The sequence below is a fragment of the Micropterus dolomieu genome, linkage group LG08 (assembly GCF_021292245.1).
Source record: "Micropterus dolomieu isolate WLL.071019.BEF.003 ecotype Adirondacks linkage group LG08, ASM2129224v1, whole genome shotgun sequence".
Lineage (NCBI taxonomy): Eukaryota > Metazoa > Chordata > Actinopteri > Centrarchiformes > Centrarchidae > Micropterus > Micropterus dolomieu.
Window position 1 is genome coordinate 6,639,221 of NC_060157.1, and position 23,108 is coordinate 6,662,328.

General features: G+C 39.2%; 1 protein-coding gene and 1 long non-coding RNA gene across 4 annotated transcripts in view; one reads left to right on the forward strand and one right to left on the reverse strand.

The window, feature by feature from the left end:
• LOC123975304 overlaps positions 1-23,108 on the forward strand; it is a 38,552-nt gene that overhangs the window by 9,039 nt on the left and 6,405 nt on the right. The window contains exons 3-4 of one of the 3 annotated variants that reach the window (XR_006826027.1): positions 10,168-10,308; positions 15,819-16,128. This is a non-coding gene — a long non-coding RNA (uncharacterized LOC123975304). Of the gene's footprint in view, positions 1-10,167; positions 10,309-10,797; positions 14,497-15,818; positions 16,129-23,108 lie in introns of those variants that run through there. The other 2 variants (XR_006826025.1, XR_006826028.1) reach the window with 2 other exon arrangements.
• LOC123975302 (ankyrin repeat domain-containing protein SOWAHB) lies at positions 648-21,956 on the reverse strand. The gene is made up of 12 exons (XM_046056639.1): positions 21,726-21,956; positions 19,011-19,072; positions 15,830-16,051; positions 15,133-15,255; positions 10,996-11,052; positions 10,192-10,293; positions 5,122-5,208; positions 4,465-4,467; positions 4,052-4,054; positions 3,752-3,824; positions 2,978-3,073; positions 648-2,094 (listed from the first exon to the last, which is right to left on the reverse strand). The coding sequence occupies exons 1-12, from the start codon at positions 21,856-21,858 to the stop codon at positions 1,922-1,924; spliced, it is 1,134 nt and encodes a 377-aa protein (XP_045912595.1). The 5' UTR covers positions 21,859-21,956; the 3' UTR covers positions 648-1,921.

A 23,108-nucleotide genomic window follows, 5' to 3' on the forward strand; every position in this document is an offset into this window, starting at 1 on the left:
ACTGGATACAAGGTAGCCCCTCCAACAACAGAAGGGTTGAAATAAGTGGGGCAGAGGGTGGTATGGGGGTGCAAGGCCTCAAAGCATCGGATTAGAGTTAATGTGCCCTCCCTGGGTTATAATCTCTTCAGAGGGGGACTTTGTTTGAGGGGCTTGAGGGCAGTAAGATAAGTATCTATTACAGAAACTCCCTCTTATCCCTCAAACATCCTCGCTTCAAAAATGAAGCACAAAAACACTTGCCTATGTTCCCCTCTGTGTCGTCTGATATCCAAGACCTAAAAGCAAGTGCTGCCCTTTTCAGCTAATCAGGAATTAAGGTCTAAAGCCGTATGGAGAGTTTGCAGGATCCCATATTTACTCCATCTGTAGCCCACAAAGTCAGGTAGTTAAAGTGAGATCAAAGGCAGCTTAAAAAAAACTAGGGTTATTGTATTGAAAGAAAGGGAAAAAAGTATTATCACAAGTTGTTCTTCTCTGCTTTTTAAGTAGGAACTGTGTGTGTATGTGAGCAGCCAAGTCACTCAGTCCAAAGATTGAAGTTTGATGTAGATCATTCCAGTGTGACAGAGAAGTGGACACACAGTGACTTACTACTGTGTTCAAAGGGAACAATGCACATGCATGAGTGGCGTAAAACATGAATATCCAGTTTGATATAAAATACAGTTTAATAGTAAACTATCGTCATTATATAAATATTGTGCAAAAGATGTAATGGAGGCAGGTTTTGTAGTTTAGATTATACATTTAGCTTGAAAAATACATACAACTATAACTTTTACACTGGCACCAGATTTTAAAGAAATAGTTACGCTAAGCATCTTTTACAGCAAATGAAAATGATGTCTAAAGCTATACAAAGGCCCTTTAATACCAATGGACAAAATAATTCAGAAGACTCTGATTCACAATGTAGTAGTGCAAATTTCTTTTGCAAAAGTTAACTTAGTACTTTAATGCACAGGGGGTGGACAAATTAGATTAATAATTAAAAGAATAATTTAAGCACAATCCGTTAACATTCACCATGTTGACGCAAGAGGTTTCAGAGGTAACTAAATCAAGTAACAGAGCGGCAAAGACGTTAGATCATCTTTGCTCATACTGCAAGTACATCAGTCATAAAAACTCACGTCAGTGACAACAACAATGTCAAGCACAGACGAACTGAACCATGACAGAAAAACAGTCATTACAGCCTGACAGTAGCCAGCAGAGGAATGACAGACATGTAAATACTGAGGGTGGCGGACAATCTAAACCTTGACCTGTATTAGAGTTAGCAATGGTAATGAGAAAAATGTGGCTCAGGTAGGAACACGATGATGTGATGATATGTTTAAGAACATTAACTACAAATTGCAGACACTTTAGAGACTCATTTTCTACCTTCCAAGAAGCCACTGTCTTCAGTACAGTTTGAAAATTAACTTTCAGGAAACTGAATCTTGCTAGTAAGTAAAATCTGGACACTTTTACAGTCCAGTTGTTGTCTGCTCTTCAAAATTGCTCACTTTAACACAAACAAAGACGATGACAAGCTTAAAGACTCCGTGTGGCCTGAGCCTATTTTAAATTGTAAGGCATAAGTAACTGTTAGCAACATTCATTAAAATGTAAAGGCTTCAAGAAATACTTGTATGGTTAGCATAAATATTGATAGTAGCATAGCATCATCTGCAACACCTCCTGTTCACTGTTAAAGCATCTGCGTTCAGTACTTGGATGAGCCGTTTAGGTGCATCAGCAAACGTGTGGGATTGTTTCGGTAAGCATAGGTGAATGGTGTGTGTGTGTGTGTGCACATAACATATGCATTTAGGTTTACATTATGAGTGTAATTTATATGAATGTAAGGATTAAGTGGATGTGTGAGTGCAGGAGAGCTAGCAGAATCAGAAATGGTGTCGGTTTCTCCTCAGCGAGAGAATTTTCTGGGTCTGAATGCAGGAAGGGCGAGCTGATTCGACGCCGTCCTCTCCTCCTCTATCGGAGCCAGCTCCTCTGCTGAGCCCCACTTCTTCTTAGATTGAAACAACGATACCAACTTCCTGTTCTTGTTCCGCTCTCTGGCCTGAGGGCCTTGAAACTCTGGGATCACAATGAAACAAAAGTTAATTGATTAGGGAAAATTCATGATTACCATATTACCAACTAAGTTTTCATATCCTAGATAGCAGAAGTGAAACGCCGGGAGGTTAATTTTCATTTTTCCGAAGTTTATCTAATCAATATTTTAAATGTCTTTTTTGGACAGCCACATTGGAGACAAAAGAGATAGACTAGCTGTTTCCACCTGCTTCCAGTCTTTATGCTAAGCTAAGCTAAGTGACGGTGGCAGTAACTTCAATATTTGAATAAGAGGAATCAGAATCACTTTTACTGGTCAGGTATGTGTACACATACGAGGAATTTGAGTCCGGTCTAAAAGTGCTCTCAATGTACGTACACAGAACAAGCATAAGCAAACAGGACAAAAAGCTCAACAAAAACAGACAGAAACTACCATTTGCTGATACACACAGACACATTGTAGACATCAAGTATTTGGCATACAGACATGAGAGACGTATCTAAATATCTAACTTGTCTTACTTATAAAGAAAAATAGCTTATTTTTACTTTTGTTTTACAAATGTATTTAAATAAAGTTTGGTCACATGTACTTCTGTTGTGACAAAGACGATACAATTAAATAACTTCATCTAACTCTTAACATTTCATAGAGTGCTTCAAACTTGTAATTGAAATTTGAGCCCATGACTCATTTTCCAAACAAAAAGCTACAGTACTGTCCTACTACTTACTTTAAGTAAGTAAACTTTATTTCAATAGCGTTTCAAAAGCAGAATTAGAAAGTGCTTTGGGGGATAGAAAATACAACATATTAGAAAAGAAAAACATAAAACCTAAACAAAGTGAAATTGACAGTTATCCATCAAATAATTTGTAATTCAGCAGCAGGGGCACTCACGCAGCTCACAGTCTTCCTCTGGACCCTCTTGTTCTTTGATGTTCAGATAATGGCAGGCAAGATGGCCACTGTAGTCCCTTAAGTTTTCTTTAGCCCCTGATAAGAGAAAAATTATATCTCTGAAAACTGAGACACGTCATGGGAGGCAGCGGGTAAGCTACTTCACTGACACCTTACACCTAAAGCTGATGCATGATCCAAAAGTAAACAAAACTACTCAGGTAAGATTGGAACCTACTGTCACTCTTAATCTGATTGACTGCACTTACACCGAACAAAATTATAAACGCAACACTTTTGTTTTTGCCCCCATTCATCATGAGCTGTACTCAAAGACCTAAGACTTTCTCTATGTACACAAAAGTGGCCTTTTATTGTGGCCAGCCTAAGGCACACCTGTGCAGTACCCATGCTGTCTGATCAGCATGTTGATATGCCACACCTGTGAGGTGGATGGATTATCTTGGCAAAGGAGAAGTGCTTACTAACACAGAATTTGACATATTTGGGAAAAATATTTGAGAGAAATAGGCCTTTTGTGTATGTAGGGAACATCTTACATCTTTGAGTTCAGCTCATGATGAATGGGGGCAAAGCCAAATGTGTTGTGTTTATAATTTTGTTCAGTGTATATTGCAAAACCATGTATTTTACATTAAATCAAGATTTTAATTTTCTACATTTACTAGTAATGATTGTAAACACTAGCGTGATAAAGACTTGTTTTAAAGTGCTATCCCTGCAGCCAAGAGGTTAAATGAATGCCGTTTTTACCATATGTCCCTATGAGCAGGTCTAGAATATGCCGATGACCATGTAACGCTGCAATGTGTAAAGGTGTATATCCCTGCAGAACAAAAACAAGAGTAAAACAAAAGAAAAACATGCATAAAGAAAATCAGAAACGTGTATTTTTAAGTTCAGAATTATTCTCTATTTAGGGACAGTGGTTATGCAACCTTAACATTCACTTCACTGACACAGAAAGGGCTATGGCAGTTTAAAATTGACACTTTTTTGTGTTGAGTTCAGGGGGATAACTGTGGCAAAGTGCTGGAAAGGTTTAGTACCTACCCCCTAGAGTTTCCCAGGACCAAACACAGCCAATGAAAACAGCATGGGAAAAAATATACAAATTAGCAAAGGTTATAGAAACAGAAGATAATGGTAAAAACATAATTGCTTGGTAATTCACTGAAAATTGCATAGTTCTAGAGTTGTGCATGCTGGCACATAGACACACTGTTTTGGGAAACAATTAACATGACATGACATGATTTATTAGCGGCGTACTCCTGCAGCCGAACAACACATGCTGCTGTAATAAATTTGCACAGCTGGATGTTCACAGAGATCATTTAGAAACATTACATCACTGAGGGGCAAAGAAGAAGAAACTAGCAGCCATGTTGTTATCCTCTTGATATCCACTCCAATCACTTACTGTACATACCCGTCACTTCCTGATTAAAAAACAGGATACTCACATGCTGCAAGAAAGAACAATACCATGAATAAATCGGTGATTGTACACGACACAGGAAAGCAAACTGCATTGCACCATAGATTTAAAGAAGACAAGCTCCAAGAAGTAAGACAAGCTCCCAAAATTGCATTGATAATGATGTTTATAATATATAAAGTAATCTTAACAGTATGTCATGTGGTTCACACCATATGTTTGCTTAAGGGAAGTAAGTTTGTTTAATGAACACTATTTCATTAAATAATCGTTTAATGAACCATCACAGGTTTAATGTCACAACTTGACATGACAGACTAGTCTATGAGAGAGTCAAGGGGTCGAGGCTAGCTTAGGGTTAGGGTAAGGTCTGTTACAGCAGGAGAGAGATGACTGAACGCTGTAAAAGTGTATTGGCAACTGAGATTACGACTAAAAAGTTGGGAATAGGACTTTAGAAGATTGTTGTTGTATTTTATGGATATGGAAGAAACCCACTAAACCAGAAAAAGACCCATATTAAAAACTACAAGTCTGCATATCTTTGCATCTGTTGTTTGAATTTTGACCATTTCACCGTATTGCACAGAACCCCCTAATTCATTGATGTGCAGCAATAAATAGCTGTAGTGCCCCTTTAAAAATCATTGTCTAAAAATGAACAAAATTAAAATGCACTCACTGATTTGGTGTTGACATCAGCACCAGCATTTGCCACCAGAGTGGCCATGTCCCCACTGCCATGTTTGGCAGCCCAGTGCAGTGCTGTCTGTGTGCAATAAGGAAAGAAGAGTTATTCATACAATTCTTCTTCTACAATGTTGTGTACCATTGTTGGGCATGGAAATTGCTATAGCATCATTACAACTTGTCTAAGCTGAGCAGTCCAGCTTCTTATTGGCTGTATGTCAGCTGTGGGCCAGCTGCGCACAGAGGGGAGTGGATGGATGGAGGGATGGTGAGAAAGAGGGATAGAGAGATGGTTTCCTGCCATCTAACAGAGCCTAATTACAAAACAACACAGCACTGTGCCCACAGTTGGGGGGCCTGGCCGCCTGTCACCAGGGGGAAGATTGATGATGTTAGTGTGACCTGCAGAGTGGAGACCCACCCAGACATCACTGCACTACTGTCAGCACACGTCAAGGAGGGAAACACGGGCCCCTGCAACACAACTCTTAGAGATACACCCACACGTCTACATGCAAAGATACTTAAATGGGTGCATAGATGTGAAAATAATAAACACATATATGTACAACACACACTAAAACACACAAGTCCCAAACCAAACCACATCCACCTGTCGGGCTAGAACTGTGATCTCCACAGTTTTTAGTGCACACTTTAAGCTGCGTAATTATGGGCTATCAACAGGTGAAAGCAGAGCGTAGGTGCAAATGTCGCCTAAGTAACCACATCCACCCCTTCTGAGTCTGACCCTTAACACGGTAAATCAAACAGTAACCGTTTGAGAATTACCCATTAACTGTGGAAGGATGAAAACCTTACAACCTCATTGAACACTGCTCCTGCGCAATATGAAACGAGCCGGTGAGCGCTAAAAACAATCATAGCTCAGAAGACACAGCATGCTGAAACATTACCTTGTGAGTGTTTGACACACATACCATATAACTGCTCCCAGCTTGTGCTTCCATTACATCTGAGTCACAGAGCTAAGCATCTGAGAAAATAATTACCTGGAAATCTTTGGAAAACACAGAAAGTCATTAAGTCAAAACATTTGTAACCTGTTCCCAAAGCTGCGCCTTTTTATCCTAATCCAAACATAGATGGCATCTGCAAATGACATACAGTATGTCCTTGCTTAATTTATTCAGTGTGTACCAAAACTTAAACATTTTACTTTATTTTACATTTTAATTTATATTTGTTTATATTGATGTTGTTGTTCTATTTTCAATCTCAATTATAGGTTACTATTTTTCTTGAGTTGTACAAAAAAGTGAGGGAAATTTTTTTTTTCTGGATTAGGAAATAGTCGCAATTTGAGAAACAAGTTAAAAACATTTTTTTCTTGTGGCAGAGAGAATTTCTTTTCATCCATGTGTTTAGAAAAGCCTTTGAGGATCCTGGAAATACCTTCAGAACATCTGTTAAGTGACATCGTCGGGCATTTATTTTGCAGAGAAACAGATGTTCAGCTCTGTGACTCGAATGTAACGACAACACACGAGAGGCACGAACTGGGGCTAACACGCTGCTTGAACTGGACAGACATCCTTTTGTGTTTAGGGGTTATGATGCTAATTGTGCTAATTGTAGCACGACAAGCCTGTCCAACAGCTGGCAAGAGAAAAATGTCTGCTTGTAACCACTAAAAGGGGGTGAGGGAGCGAAAGGTAGCTACACCTCTATGTGTCGGGCGTCTGGAAGACATATTGTGATAGATGCTGTCTGGCTCAAGTATCTCCATCTCTTTTGTCTGTCCCCTGTCACACCTTAAGACAGATTGGCCAAAGGGCTGTTTGACAAGCAGCTTGGCGGCTCTCCTGGTGGGTATGGGTGATGGACGAGGCTGAACAGGATGCAGCGTCTTCCCTTCCTGCACCTCTCGTTTCTGTTCCTGCCCCCCCACCTGTCCAATCACTCAGGGACGGCTCTGTCCCCACCACGCGCACCCCAGTGAGGGAAGTGGTGGCAATAGAGGGCTCACATCAACAGGAGACACAATGGCCAGTGTTACTGACACTTGATGTGGAGGAAGGCAGAGAGGAGTGATGGGCTAATGATGTACTTACAAACTGTGTGGCAGAGGAAGTCCGTCACAGCAGGAAAAGAGGTCCACGTCACGAGCAGTGCAGGAAGAGAAAAAGAGCGTGAGACTTCGGAGTGAGAGGTGTTTGACTTAGGTGAGCTCTGGGTGTTCTGACCTGTGTCATGTCTTCACTTTTAAGCAACTTCACGTTTAAACCACTGTTTGAAGTGCATATCTACTAAACCACCTGATCCCAACAAACATTTGGTCTGAACAGGAAACACTTAAGTCCTCCCAGGATGAAGAGTAATCCCTTCAGTCCTGGTCAAACATGTGATTTTGGAGCCTGGTATTTGGTACACTTAATATAACTTCTGTTGAGCAAAGTCAGGACATGACAGATCAGATCATTCAGAATATAATAACTCCTGGTTTTAAAGACTGTGGTTCTCATGAGTCTTGTGACTTTTGTGATTTGAGGTGGACGTTATCTCTGGAAAGGCATCCACCTCTGCTGAACAGGGAAAGGCTGAGGGCTAAAGGGAACATCAAAGAGGCCTGAAGGGGACTTAGCACCTTCCCAGGGACACAACCAGCATTGTTCTACAATTAATCCCAGCCTGCTCTATTACTTTCAGATTATCTTTAAGTGGGTGAAGTCTTTGTGGTGCATTAAGACTCTCCTTAATCTCCCCCCCCATCTCCCTACACTTCAATGGCAACCGTGCTATCTTGTCCGGGTGGGGATGGCAGAGGCTTAGGGCTACTCTTAGAAGGTGGTCTGCCGTGGCCACAGGACAGTGTGAGAACTGTGACACAGGGGAGGGACAACAAACATGAGCTCAAATCTCTTAAGCGCACAGGGAGACAAATAAAAGGATTTGGGTTGTCAGGGGGCCACAGGAGCTAAAAAGCTATCTTTCATAATCCTTTTGATAGTGGACCTTTTGAAATGCATGATCTGGATGTTTTAACACAGGGTTCTCAGAATACTATTAAGGGGAAAAAATGATACAAGCAAAACACGGGTCTGAGGAGTTTTGTGTCGCATACTGATCTACACAATGCAAGTTTTTAATGCAAGCTGTGAATCAACTTCAATTTCAACAGGCTACAGTAGGTGTTATTACACACAAGGTGCAGACAGATGTACGAATGATGAAACTTACCCCCTGAAAGGGATGGTCATGGTCACAGTTGGGAGGCACAGTGTGTCAAAATGAGATAATAAGAGGCTTTAGGTCAGACAAAAATCGTAATAATAAACTTCATCCATAACGTGCAGCATGTTAGATACATTCTATTATTTTCAAAGTGCCACATCAAATACTCACTGAGGTGAAGTCCTAGTTTGACAACCCCCCCCCCAAAAAAAAGAGACATAAGCAAATATTAGTGAAGCTTTGTAAACCATGTATCCAACTTCAAGAAATAGTCTTTTTTTTGTTGTTGTTTTATTCACTGTGTAGTTGTGTTACATTAAAGGATAATTCAGGTTTATTACAACTCTGATCTTATTTGTGTGGATATGTTTTGATAAAACTGGTCCACGATAATAAGACCTGGCATCTGGGAACTGGAGTGACATTGCAATAACAAGAAAATACAGGTACTAAACTAGAAACTTAAAAGTCCCTTTAGCGCATTCCTGTTTGTACGAAGATTAGGCAAATTAGACCCATGAGCAAACTTGATTTTCACACACAAAGAAACAAACAGTCTCAACATCATGTTCTTTGTATGTACTGTTGCGTGACGCTGATGTTTGAATGGATGAAAAGAGAGACTGAAAACTCCACAACCTCTCCCTCTAGCAATGATCAGTTGAGGGTGTGAAGTGTTTGCTATTTATTTCCACTTTATATCGTAACTTTTTATTTCTCTTGTTTACTAGCTTTGTCCACTTATTGCTGCTGCCTCTTATTCACTTTCTGAAAACGCCTCTCTCACGTTCATTCCATCCATCTAGCCCTTTTTTTTATATTTGGGAAGCCAACAACATAACTTTGTTTCTAACGTCAAGAAACATCACAAGAAATGTCATTGATACAAGAGACACCCAGTCCTTCCTTATTTTGTGAATGAAGCCGTATGCAAGTTGTAAAAGATGACCAATCACTGTTGAGCACTGCAAACTCCACCCCAATAGTAGGGATGCACCGAAATGAAAATTCTTGGCCATGAAGACTTCATGGTTGCTGGTTCTTTGTCCCTTTGTCCTTGTAAACAAGCTAACAGTTTAACCAGATTATGTAAACCAGTTTATTTGGAGGTTAAACTGAAAGTGACATATCAACATATCAGTAAACATCCACAGGAAATTGAGTGCACCCCTAACTACAGCAGGTACAGTAGGTTGAAGCTGAACCAGGAGGTTGGTCTGTCAACTGTGATGAGTGTTTACGACAAGAGACTCACAAAGGACATAATGGACAAGGGGTAGCCTAGCTAGCACTAGTGTTTGAAAGTTAATCTGCTAGCATGTTTACTGCTGACTGCTGGCTCTGCAAGCTATCAAAATGTTATCTTATAGACCACGTTGGCTGTGGCTTTTACAGTGTTGTTTTGCACAACTCAATGCTTTATCACAACTAAATAGTCAAAACTCATCAAATAGAGATGAAATAGTAAAGAAACTGTTAATTAATAAACATTTTCAAATTGCTATAGTTGTTTAAGGACAGTTTTATTACAAGTTGACAAGTTAGCAAGGCTACCAAAAATTTTCATAATTATAGCTTTGGCTGTTTGTGTCTTGTCACGTGCCCCTTGCCTTGCTAGCCATAGCAACCACTCGAGAGTCTCTCTGTATACAATTTTACTGTAAGTTTGGCTAGCCTTGGTTTGTCTTATCTGTCTGATCGCTTTACTGCTTACGTTTATTGTCCTATCAGACTTTGTAGTGGTGATAGCACCACATTCCCAGATGTTATTATTATAGATAGACAGTGGATAAAAATATGAAAATAAGATCCCATTTGCAATAATGTGGAATTATCCTTTAAGAGGCAGAGCAGAGGGCAGCACTACCTTCTTGTGTGCCAGCGAGGGGTCCTGTCTGAGCAGCTGTGAGAGGTCAGGGACTCGAGCACCGGCAGCGGAGTAGATCCACTCCTTCTCTATAGGATCCAGCTATCACAGAGAGGGGTAAGGTTAGATATGCACACACACATGCACAGATTTGTTTCTCTATCCCCGTGGGGACACATCATTGACATAATGCATTCCCTTGCCCCTTACCCTAAGCTTAACCATCACAACTACATGCCTAACATTAACCTACCCAAAACATTAACCTGATTGTAACCTGTACCCTAAAACCAAGTCTTAACTTTCAAAAAGTCTGACAGTCTTTACTCATGTGGACCTAAGGTTTTGTCTCCACAGTGACAGTCCCCATTTATGGTTTAAATCCCCACTGGGATATATAAAAAATGACAATGACACGCACACACACCCTACTGTCCACATCCTGTTGTGGGCTCTTATATATGGGCTCTGATAATGCTGAAACTACAAACCTCTAATCCATTTCCTACAAATGACTGAGTCACTAACTGACACATTGTGGGAGACACCCATGATCACACTGCACATTCAACAGTTAATGAGTTTTCTTCTGTTATTGGTTTAAAGGGAACAAGGACTGCCGGTAGTGACATCACAGGGACAGTGGATGTGTATTTCAAAGACCAAACCCTAACGGTCATCTATCATTAAGATAAAAGAGAAACTCCAACTCTGTAGACTTGACACTGTACATGTTTTACTTACTACTCCTTTAAGCCTTTTGTTGATAAGAAAACAACAGGAAAATGCATGAAAAGGACTTACAGCGACAGCAGCGGAGCCCATACTCCCCGTACACTCCTCGTCTTGCTCTGACTCGGACTGAAAGACAGAAAACAGATGACTATTACTCAGTGGTGACGAAAACCCCAACTTTGACACAACTTAACTGTACCGTAACAGTCATAATAGTCACACAGCATAATCCAGCATCACATGTTACACACACACACATCCACTTTCACACCCTGGTCACACTGCTGTGATGTTTTCCAGTTGACGAGACGTGACCAAAGGGTGTCAGACAGATAGAGAGGTAATGAGACAACAAGACAGAGGTGCTGGTTTCACACATAAGGGGTAATGAATAACAATCCAATTAACAATTAACCAAAACACAACACGCCTACAGTCAGGCCATGTGTTTTTGTCACCATTTCAGTCTGAAGTGGTCAAGAGAAAAACTCTTCTAGCATTGTATAAATGTGTCTCTTTAGCTGATTTATGTGAGAGGGGAGAAGTTTTTTCTTCTCACCTTTTTTACGGGGGACGTGATTGCAAATTGTTCTTAGATCATGCAGAGACATGATTTTAAAACACTCAGCCCTTTCATGTCTCTTGCACAGACTGTCACACGTCAGCATGCTGGACATGAAAAGTGGATGGATTGTATTTATCCAGCCTGTTCCGCTCCAGCACATGTCAATTTTTTGGCACTTATGGTGGAGACCAATAATAACAGGCCGAGAAAAACATTATTGAGTGTGAATGGAAAGTATGTTTCATTAATTGTAATTTTAATTGCTTTAGGGCTGCAACCATTATTTATACTACACATTACAAATACTGATAAATTTTTCAATTATTCTGGTAATTTTTCAATTATTCTTGGTAATACAGACATTTTCCATAGCTTAAAGTGACATCTTCAATGTTATGTCTAACCAACAGTATAAAACACTATATAATTTACTATTTAGCACATGTTAGCATGAGGCTGAGGCTGATGGGGGTATCATCTGTTATTCAAGTATTTAGTAGCATTCATATTGGACCAATTCAGATTTGACCTGATGACGGGAAGAGGTTAAGGAACCAATAAGTTTATTACAATTCATCCTTAAAAGGCCACGGATGTCTGTACCAAACTTCCTTGTGATCCATCCAATAGCTGTAAAGACATTTTACTCAAAACCATAAATGTCAACCTCATGGTGGCGCTAGAGAAAAAGTCCTGAGATCACCAAGGTCAATAGGATTCTTTCTCTGGGAACTATGAATGTCTTTCATGACAATCTATGCAATTGTTCTTTAAGGCCAAAGTGTCGACCACCAACCAACCGTCCCTGTAGCCAAAATAACAAGAACCAAAATTAATTAATCTCAAATGCTAACTTCCCATAACAGTTGTTTGGTCCCCACCAGAGAACTGTATCTATAACTTGAATTCATTGCAGTTACATTGGATTTCTACAGTAACAGATTTTACGGCTTGGGGGAAAAAATGTCCATAGAAACTTCTCAAAACTCCTGCAGCACACCATCTGTCACATATCTTTTTTTAAGACGTGACACCAAAAAATGTACTGAACAAGACATGTTTCAAAAAAACTTCTGTTCTCTTTCTGGAGGACAAACTAAATGTATTTGTACTTATGGGCCGATTTATATGCTGATACCAGTATATCAGTGCAAGCGGTTGAGCTCTAATTGGAATCCATTGTAATCAACAGGAATTCAGGCTGATCAGTCTTCCCTATGAACGACCAAAACAGTGACTAAGATGCCAGGCAAGGACGATGCTCTCCTCCTGAATCTAATTTAAACTTAAGGGAAGCAGAACTGATCTGCCCCCAGAGTGTCGTCCTGCATTTGGGAGCATGATTTAATAAATGACAAATAACAACAGAGCTTACAGCCTCAGGTGTTTTGTTTAAGAACAGTGTATAAACCTGCTAGGTAGCTTCTGTAATGTGAAAGAACTTGTCCTACATACAAAGTTCAATGGTGTGACTAATACCTTAAGCAAACACATTTAATCTGATTGCGGTGCTATATTAACACACTTCAACACATTTCATCTGCCTGTTGTGCAGGTCATCAAGGAGAGCCACATATCTTTCTCTCAGATAAATCCCAATCTCTTTAATCGGCACAAATGATTATTATCTTTCTAATGAGTTCCAACATGTTGCTGCTTAACATAATAACAGAGAGCTTAATTTAAATGCATATTCTTCCCCTTCTCCCCCAGTGGGTTCTCCTCCCACTCAAAATCAACATACTGTAGGTTACAAATCCAGGTAATTTTCTTAGCACCACCTTGTGGGTAAAGGAGGAACTACTATAGAGTAAGCACTGAACCTGGAAGTCAAGTGTTTGTCCCTCACTCTCAAACTTTGAGATACAGTAAGTCCAAGGTGTGTCTTTCATCTGAGCAACTACAGTGAAATGTAATTCAAAAAAGGAAATTCACCAACATTAAATGTTCATCTAAACGTCTTTCAGAATGAGAGGACATTAATTATGAAAACTTTAAATCTATTTCAAAAAGGTGCCGCCGATCAACTAATGGGCTTATACTTCTAGTTCATCACTTCTACACACAAAAAGGTTTAAATTAAAAGAAACAAATACAACATGATAAGACAACTACCCAACAGAATATTCAAGTACAGCTAAAACGATTAGTGTTGAGTTCATTAATTAGGCAAATGACAAAAAATTAATTTGGCAACTTAAAGTAATTTTTCATGCAAAAACATTTAATGGTTCCAGCTTCTAAAATATGCTTACCTTTGATATTTATTTTTAATTATTTTGAGGTTTGGACTGTTGGCTGGCATTGTGAAGGTGTCACTTTGGGCCTGGGTAATTGACTATTGACTATTTCAACACCTAGTCTATGTTTATACTGAGATTCCTGAATGCCCAAACACTAAAACAGTGTTTAACAATCTATTTTCATGTTATTGTCATATCATATTGTCTGGTACTATTAATTATAATAGATTTTCTGTACTGTCTGACTCACTTCTAGATCCTGACTAGATTATAATTCTGGTGATTATTACAGTAGGTTGGTTGTTTTATGCACCCTTATGTCCCTTAAATGTCACTCATCGTGTTCCAAATGTGTTGTTCTGAATGGATTTTGAACTGGATGTAACATAACACTATTAATTAGATAAAACTGGATGTTACAATATTTTTCTTACAGAAGACAAAGACATCCAAGAACTGTCTATTTTTAGGATTTTCATTTCTCCATCTTTTTAATTTGTATTCATATTACTACCACTTAGAGAAGCAAAAACTGGTCATTTAAATCATATATTGATTTATTTTAGTTTTCAATTTCGACATCTATGCTTGCTTTTAATAGCTTTCTAACTCTAAATCTCAGCACGTGTTGTTTATGTGTGTTACAACTGACTGAGGTTGGGGGACACGTTTCCTGTGCAGTCAGCCTACCGTAGCTGGAAGTTTCCAGGTTATTGTGACAATAAATATAATAAAATATGCTAAAGAGCAGCCTCACACCAATTTGTAATCCTATTTGTGTCTTTGTGTGGATATATTTCTTTTACCAAGTAATAATTTCTGTTTGTTTATTTTCAGATTAGTTGAGCTTCTCCTAAATCTTTCCGAATACCCCTTTGTTAGGAAGTATGGCCTAAAAAACTTTTCAGTAATGAAGCTATAAAATCGTCTGCTAAGAAACGATGTGGGGTTAACTTCCACTTCATAGGATTTAATCCATGAAAACCATGTTAAAGCCACCTGGCCTGATGGCAGCGTAGTAGTGTAGGGCTGCAACTAACAATTACAGTTGTCCTTAGCCATTGTCCCAGAGCAAAATGTAATGTCTTCACATTGTCCAAAACCCAAAGACATTCCATTTACAATCATAGAAGTATAAATAAAATAAAAACAAGAAAATATGAATAAGGGGGACACATTTCAGTTTAGAAAAAGACTTGGAAAAAAAAATGAATGTATTACTAAAATGTGTTTGTGTTGATCAAATAATGGACTAATTGTATTCCAGTCTAATCATACTTCTGCCTCTTTTCCAGCCTTGTTTGGCCAGAAAAGGAGTGATCTAGACTTAAATTACCTACAAAATTGGCAGTAAACTAAATTAACAGTATACAGGAGGGCAATCAGCCAGACTGTCACCTTTGACCCCGAATCTTTGTTCAGCTCATCGTCCCCATTGCTTTGTGCTGAGGGTTCCTGGATTTGGATGACAGGGCATTGCAGTACAGTGTGCTGCATGAAGGCTGTTCCTGTCTGCTGGTCCTGCAGGAGTACAGACATAATGTGCTATAAATTCAAACAGTCTCTGATCCAAATGTGTGATCTGAGTGTTCACAGGCCAAATGTTTAGCTGTGTCGAGTGCTGGCGGAGGTTAACAGACAGCATTAGTACTTTGTTTGCTCTTTTCTTCCCTTCGCCATCTGGATGTGGACAGTGCTGTTGCTTTAGTGCCTGTTTGAACAAATCATGTGCAAAGATATTCAACCAGCACACAGTGTTTATTTTCAAAACAATAGAGTTCTTCTCTGCATTAGTTTTAAACAAATCCGCCCTTTATGTAAGAGAATTTTTCTGCTCCACAGTACTCCACTGTGTAAATGTGCGCCACACGACCAGCATTAAATTCTGACACATGGTGGTAGAGAAAAGACAGAGTACACTAACAAAGACGGCCTTGTTTAGAAATAAATGTGTCATTCACATAAAGACTAAACATGGTGTGTTGGGGCGATAGCAGATTCAGGAAGTTGCATTTCAGCACCCAGTGTTGTTGCTGAATCATCCCAGCCTGCCCTACAATTTACTGTTTTTACAAATGACACAGAATCGATTCACCTCTGCATCACTGTCGGGCTCTCTGCATGGCATCGACTCATCCCGTGGTTCCTTCTGGTGAGACGAAGAAGTCGAGGCGTCCGTCACGTCCCACAGTACAGTGGCAGAAGGTCTGGCCGGCCTCGAATGTCTCTGTCCGTCCCCATCAGTCCCTTGATGTTTGGTGTATCGCTCATGCAGCATTTGCCTGTATTTCTTCTTTAGGACAAGATACTTTTCACCCTGCGACAAACAGTCAATTAGCACATTATTACTTTTGAAAAAAGTAAAACATCCACAATAAAAACCCATGTGGGTTATACTGTCTTTCTTTCTTTGTGTTTTTTATGTGTTTATCCAATAATGGGAATTTATCTATAATGCTTTATTTTTAAAGCCCCCATCTGCTAAAAATAGGTTTTGCTTATTGTTACTTCACTTGGATGTTTGAGCTTCACTGTCCATATTCTATGTGCAGAGTTTGTTTTCGCATTCATTGCTGGAGGGGGAAGGTTTCAATACGCTCGCCTTACATATGTTTTATAGACGTGTAAGTCCCCTCCAAAAGTATTCGAACGGTTGTTTTTGTTGTTCATTGAAGACATTTGGGTTTAAGATCAAAACATGAGTATGAGACAAGAGTTCAGAATTTCAGCGTTTATTTCTTGGTATTCACATCTAGATGTGTTAAACAACTTATCAACAAATAATCTTAAAGTAAATAACATTTAACATTTGGTGGCATAACCCTTGCTTGCAATAACTGGCTCAAGCCTGCGACCCATCGACATCACCAAACTGTTGCATTCTTCATTTGTGATGCTATTCCAGGCTTTTACCGCAGCTTCTTTCAGTTCTAGTTTGTTTCGGGGTGTTTCTCCCTTCAGTGGGGAGACTGAAGGAGGTGAAATGCATGCTCGGTTAAGGTCAGGTCATTGACTTGGCCAGTCTGAAACCTTCCACTTTTTCCCCTGATGAAGTCCTTTGTTTTGTTGCCAGTGTGCTTTGGATCATTGTCCTGCTGCATGATAAACTTCCTCCCCATTAGTTTCAATGCATTTCTCTGTAAATTGGCAGACAGTGTTTCTGTACACTTCTGAATTCATTCTGCTGCTACCATCATCAGTTACATCATCAATAAATATTAATGAGTGTGTTCCAGAAGCAGCCATGCACGCCCAAGCCATGACATCACCTCCCCCATGCTTCACAGATGAGCTTGTATGCTTCGGATCATAAGCAGTTCCTTTCTTTCTCCACACTTTGGCCTTTCCATCACCTTGGTAGAGATTAATCTTGATCTCATCAGTCCATAAGATTGTGTTCCAGAACTTTTGCGGCTCATCTCTGTACTTCATTGCAAATTTCTATCTGGCCTTCTGATCCTTCCTGCTGATGAGTGATTTGCATCTTGTGGTGTGGGCTCTATATTTCTGCTCTCTGAGTCTTCTTCGAACAGTGGATTGTGATACCTTCACCCCTGCACTGTGGAGGTCGTTGGTGATGTCACTGATGTTTTGGGGGTTTTCTTCACAGCTCTCACGATATTTCTTTGATCAACTACTGTTGTTTTCCTTGGCTGACCTGTTCGACGTCTGTTGCTCAGTACACCAGTAGTTTCTTTCTTTTTCAGGACATTCCAAATTGTTGTGCTTGCTATGCCCAAAGTTTGTGCAATGGCTCTAGTCGATTTTCCTTCTTTCCTCAGCTTGACAATGGCTTGCTTTTCTCCCATGGACAGCTCTCTGGTCTTCATGTTGGTTTATCCTCTTTAACGGGAAATGCTGTCTTTATAGGTTTGAACCAAGGATGAAAACTTAAGACTATTCATGCAGAGATATTTAATGTTTGGACAATCAACCTAAAAGGCAACACCTGGGCAACAAGAAACATCTGTCAGTTACATGTTCCGATAGTTTTGCTCACTTGAAAAATGGGTGGGTTCAAACAAAGGGTGATATGTCCTGAGTTGTTTAACACATCTAGATGTGAATATCACGAAATGAGAGCTGAAATTCTGAACTCTTGTCTCATACTCATCTATTGATCTTAAACCCAAATGTGTTCAACAACAAAAACAAAGGAATTTGCCTTACCGTTCCAATACTTTTGGAGGGGACTGTATGTACAAGCAGGCTTTGTGAAGCCAGTCATTGCTTTTTTCAAATTTGTAGATTTTTATTGTTGACAGTTTGTATATAAGATTTAGTCAACTATGTATTTTGTTTAGAGTCTCGCTTTTGAAAAACTGCTCCATTTTTGAAATACGCTTATTTGCTTTCTTGATTAGAGTCACATGAGAAGATTAATACCACTCTCATATCTGTCCATAAAGTTTGAAGCTACAGCCAGGATACTATTAGCTTAGCTTAGCATAAAGACTATAAGCAAGGGGAAATAGCTAGCCTGGCTCTGTCAAATGTTTAAAAAAGTTTAATAATAACTTGTTGTTTGTTTAAATTTATACAAACAGAAATGTAAAACTGGTTTTATGGGGAAGTGCATGGTACCAGGAGGTACGTGGTTCATGGGGAGGGGGGATGCACGCACATGCACATGGGTGAGGCAACACACACTCCTGTGTCCAGAAGACTGCTTGCTAGTACACATGGATGTTAACAATTAAAAATTGAAATCAAATGATTTATGAGGAAGGAAATACATTTACTACAGTTGTAAGACCTCAAGGATACATACATGTGTTTTGGTAAGTATCATTCAATGTAAACACAACTTGTTCAATAACAACTTCACAGGTTGCTTAAACAAGCAGCTGAAACAGAAAGGTAAGACAGTGATTTCAATCTTCACCTAACTCAAAGCAAATAAGCATACCCCCCCTCCCAAACAAAAAGTTGAAAATACTTAATTCAAACATTAAATACAGTCACATAATAACTCCATTTAGTTTGGACTGATTCATCTTGCAGTAATATTTTGTCAATAGGTGAAAATACTTCATAAAAATTGTTTCAAGAAAAATGAAAAGTGCAGCTGCAGTCCCTTCGGGGGAAACCAGTGGGTACAAACTGTTCTGTACAAACTACGTAAACATATTGGACAGCCCCTTGTTGAGTCATGATACTTTAACTGAACAGCAACCTTTCATAGAAGTGATACTTATGCCTCAGTCTTGAAATATGACTGCTTTGAAGCAGGGCTTTTTCCACAAAAGGTAAAAATATTTGAATAGTTCACTTACATTTTCTGACTTCACCACAGCGATTCGGTCAATAATGAGCTTGAATTCCTCTCTGTATTTAGCTGCAAGGAAAAATATGTTGATGTGAAAAACTGAAAACTAAACATAGCTTTGAATTCCTCACATTTGCTAATACATCAGTAGTCCCAAAGTCAAATCATATGAGGAAGACAGTAATTATAAACTAAAATATTTATAGATACGGCTAGAATGTAATAGTGTCTGTTTCCAATAGATGTGTGGGTTTGTGAGTTGCAGTCTGCAGGATGAGCTGCTGGTTTCTGTTTCTCCATCTGAAGTAAGATGAGGCAGTGCACATCTGGCTGTCCAAACTAGATGCAGCTAACATAGCAAAGAAACAGTTGCTTTGGTGCAGAAGGAAAACACTGCAACACAAGCTAACGAGAGAGAGGAAAGAAGTTCCCCTCCAGCAAAGATCCAAACAGATCACAGTGTGTCCCCAAAGGCAAAAACCTGAGTCACTTAAGACCTATGGGAAATCTTTCCTGTGGGAACCAAACAAACCACAGCTGACGAGCTGATAGGCCTCATCAGATAAAGCTATCTGTCTTTGTTTACACCAGTGACCATATATTAAGACATGTGCAAACTCTGTGATTAAGAGCTAACTCTTGTTATCAAGCAGCCAGATCGGCTACACAGACATTATTCCAGGCGTAGGTATTCAATTCATGCCTAGGTGTACACTGGCATGCAGCTCAGGACAATTGAAGTGTTTCCTTTTCCTGATGCAGTGAGATGAGTTGCACGCCTCACATTCACAACAACAGGAAAACCAAAGGAAGCAGCCACTTACATCTGTCTCAACAAAAGAATTCCTCGCTCGCGAGAGAGTAACGTAGCATACATGCTAGTTATTTATTAGCAAAAGGTCTGCACAAACACGCAACTAACACATACATACACACACATGCACACATCCCCCAACACCGCTACATTCCCCACCATGCCCCAGTTTTATTATCTGATGAAAAAGCAACCCCATTAGAGGTCTACATCCAGTCATGCATGTGGACTTAATAATGATTAAAACACTATCATCACAATTACAACATGAAAATCTGCAACCACATGTTATGACAGACTTTAAATATGTGGGAAGCACTTTTCTAATTGGACAGCCATGTCAGATGGCTGAGTATCAAGGCGGCCCTCTAAACCTCTGTCAACAACTGCAGTGCTGACATAGCATCTGGACAGTACATGCTGGCAACTGCAATACAAGGTCACTTTGGATAATCATTTAGGGAGGTTAACGTACAGGCAGTGCCAAAGGCAAAGGCCCTTTTTTGAATGGATAGATAATTAATCATTACACGCTTGTTATTTGTCTTCTTGGCCAAATATGTTTTAGTCATTAGTCAGTAATGCATGCTTTGTCAACTTTCTGAAATGAATAAATGACAAGCTTCCTGTTACGAATAAAAAAAAGTTGAATCTATCAGCAACTTTAGATACATATTCCTGTGTACCTAACATTACTGAGCCAGTCTGTTGACTCTTCTCTCTTGTGTACAGATAAACATATGTAAAACAAAGAGTAAAGCCATAGTATCTCACCAGGAGACATGTTTGTTGAGTTCTGCTGTTTATTGTCTTAATCTAACTGATTCATCGTTTGGTTAATAAAACATCAAAAACAGTAAAACGTCCATTGCAGTTTCCCAGACTCCAAAGTGACTCTTCAAATGTTCAACAAACAGTCCACAACCCATAGATTTACAACTTACTGTAATGGAAGGCCAAGAATATCCTCACATTTGAAAACCTTGAACAATCAAAAATGTGGCTTTTTTGCTTATAAAATTACTGAAACCATGAATCAATTATAGAGCTGCTCATTGATTTTCAGTCGATTAACTCGTTGATTAATCAGCTACTGAATGTTAGCCAACAGAAGTGATTGGTCATACAAGACCAAGTGGCTCTCGCAGGAAACCTATGTATTAGCTGAGCAATATTGCATTGTATTGGTTTTTCATTTGTGACAGGAAGATTGTGTTTATTCTTATTTCACAGTGGAGCTTTAAAGTGGGATGGACAGGGTTTATTGCATTAGATAGGTGTGCCTAGCAATATAACATTAACTTATACTCAAAATATTTGTCTGTTGAAGTCAAATATGAGAGGAGTTTTTGGTGTTAGCAATGATCAGGAATGAACAGGATTGCATAAGCATCTGTAGTGTGGGTGAAGAGGAACAGCAGAGAGATGCAGCTTTGCAGCAAGTAAGGTATTACTGGGCTGAACGCTACAATAGTGAATTTATAACTCTTCCTCATTTTGCTGAGGGACCCCAGCTCTGTCTGGGGAGTGACACTGCATGGCGACATGTTTTTGGTGATGGGTTGGTTCAGGTCCTCTGATCAGCTACCAGCCAGGCAGCTCTACAACTGGCCTGAAGGGAGGAAATGACACAATTCCTGCAGATCTTTGGAGGGGTATTTAATGCAATCCAGATGTCTGCTTTACAGCAGAGAACAATGAAAGCACATGAAAGCCGTTTGTTAAAGCAGACTGGGGAAAAAAACATGAATCATATGTATCCAAATATGAGACCTGTCCGGCAAACACGAGGTCAGTTGGTATTTGTAACGAGCAGTAACTGATGCCGCGCGTTCACATCACATTTCTCCATTTTCGGCCAAATATTTCCATCTACTTGAACCTACGATTCAACGACTCGCTACTTACCACGCAACTGCAAGTCACTATGGCCAATAAAGGGCTTAAATGTCTTCAGTATATCTGCATTTTTGACTCTGCCTGAATTGCCTCCGGTGGAGTAGAAATAATCCAGCAGCGACTCTTCACTCACAGCACTCATCTCAGCTCAGTCTTTAGCAGCGACCTGGCTTGCTGGGTTTCCCTTTTTTAAAAAGATGTTTTCAATTCTTTTGGTATTCACACAGCCATTATGCAACCCTCTTGGCTAATTTGTTGTAGTATAGTACATGTCTAAACTTCACTCCACCCAGACGAGCTGACCACTGCGCCTCCTCCTGTTAACCCTTTAAAGACCCCAGATCTCAGCATCTTATTTTTCACACTTCAAACCTCTGCGTCAGCATGTTGCCTATAACTGCTGAAATCGTTCTTTCTTTTGTGTTTACATTTACATTTGTTGTTCAACACACTATTATCTTAGTGTGTGATCGTGAATGTCTCATCTTCATGTAGTAGTTCAAAAGAGACGCTTGTGTACTGTGTAGTTTTATGGTAGCCGTTCTACTTATGTAGTTTTATTCTCATAATGAATTCAGTGGTGGAACAAGTACTCCAATCTTTTATACCACACCAAGTAAATTCTCAAAAGTATCAGCATCAAAATATACTTAAAGTACCAAATGTAAAAGTACTCATTGAGCAGAATGGCCCATTTCAAAATAATGTAATCTATACTTTTATTATTGGATTAATTATTGATTCATTAATGTGTAGTCACTTTAATGTTTCAGCTAGTAAAGCTGGAGCTAATACTATATACTGCCTGTTAGCTGTTTTGCCTTAACTAAACTTTTAATTATTCATCATCATTTATTTGTTGATGTTATTTAGTATTATCATTCTGAATCTGCAACTGAACTGGCAACCGAAGCTATCAAATAAATGTAGTGGAGTAGGTACATTTACTAAAGAATATTTCCATTCTAGCCTTTCTATAGGCCTACCTAAGTGTAATTGTGAGGTACTTGTACTTTGAGTATTTCTATTATCTACTACTTTGGTCTACTACATTTCAGAGCAAAATATTGCACTTTTTACTTCACTACATTTATTAACAGCTTTAGTAACAAGTAACTTTGCAGAATCAGATAAAAATAACCATGATCCGCTTTGTATATTCAACTACCCTAACAGTATATGAATCAGCTCTAATAACATAACAATGAAAGGGGCCATTCTGCATACTTTTATTTTTAATATTTTAAGGTCATTTTACTAAAATAATGATTGTTAGTAAAGGATCGGAAAGTTGTGGAAGAAATAGAAAAGAAGAAATGAAAAGATATAGCAATAACACAATGAAAAAATACTCATACGTACATACATTCCTATAACTGTAAGAAGCAATTT

Excerpts from the sequence above, each read along its gene's own strand:
- LOC123975302 (XM_046056639.1), bottom strand. The coding sequence starts at position 21,858 with ATGAGTGCTGTGAGTGAAGAGTCGCTGCTGGATTATTTCTACTCCACC. Across the intron at positions 15,256-15,829 it reads AGCCCGACAGTGATGCAGAG|GACCAGCAGACAGGAACAGC; the intron begins GTGAATCGATTC and ends GTACTCCTGCAG. Across the intron at positions 2,095-2,977 it reads AGAGGAAGACTGTGAGCTGC|AGTTTCAAGGCCCTCAGGCC; the intron begins GTGAGTGCCCCT and ends TTGTGATCCCAG.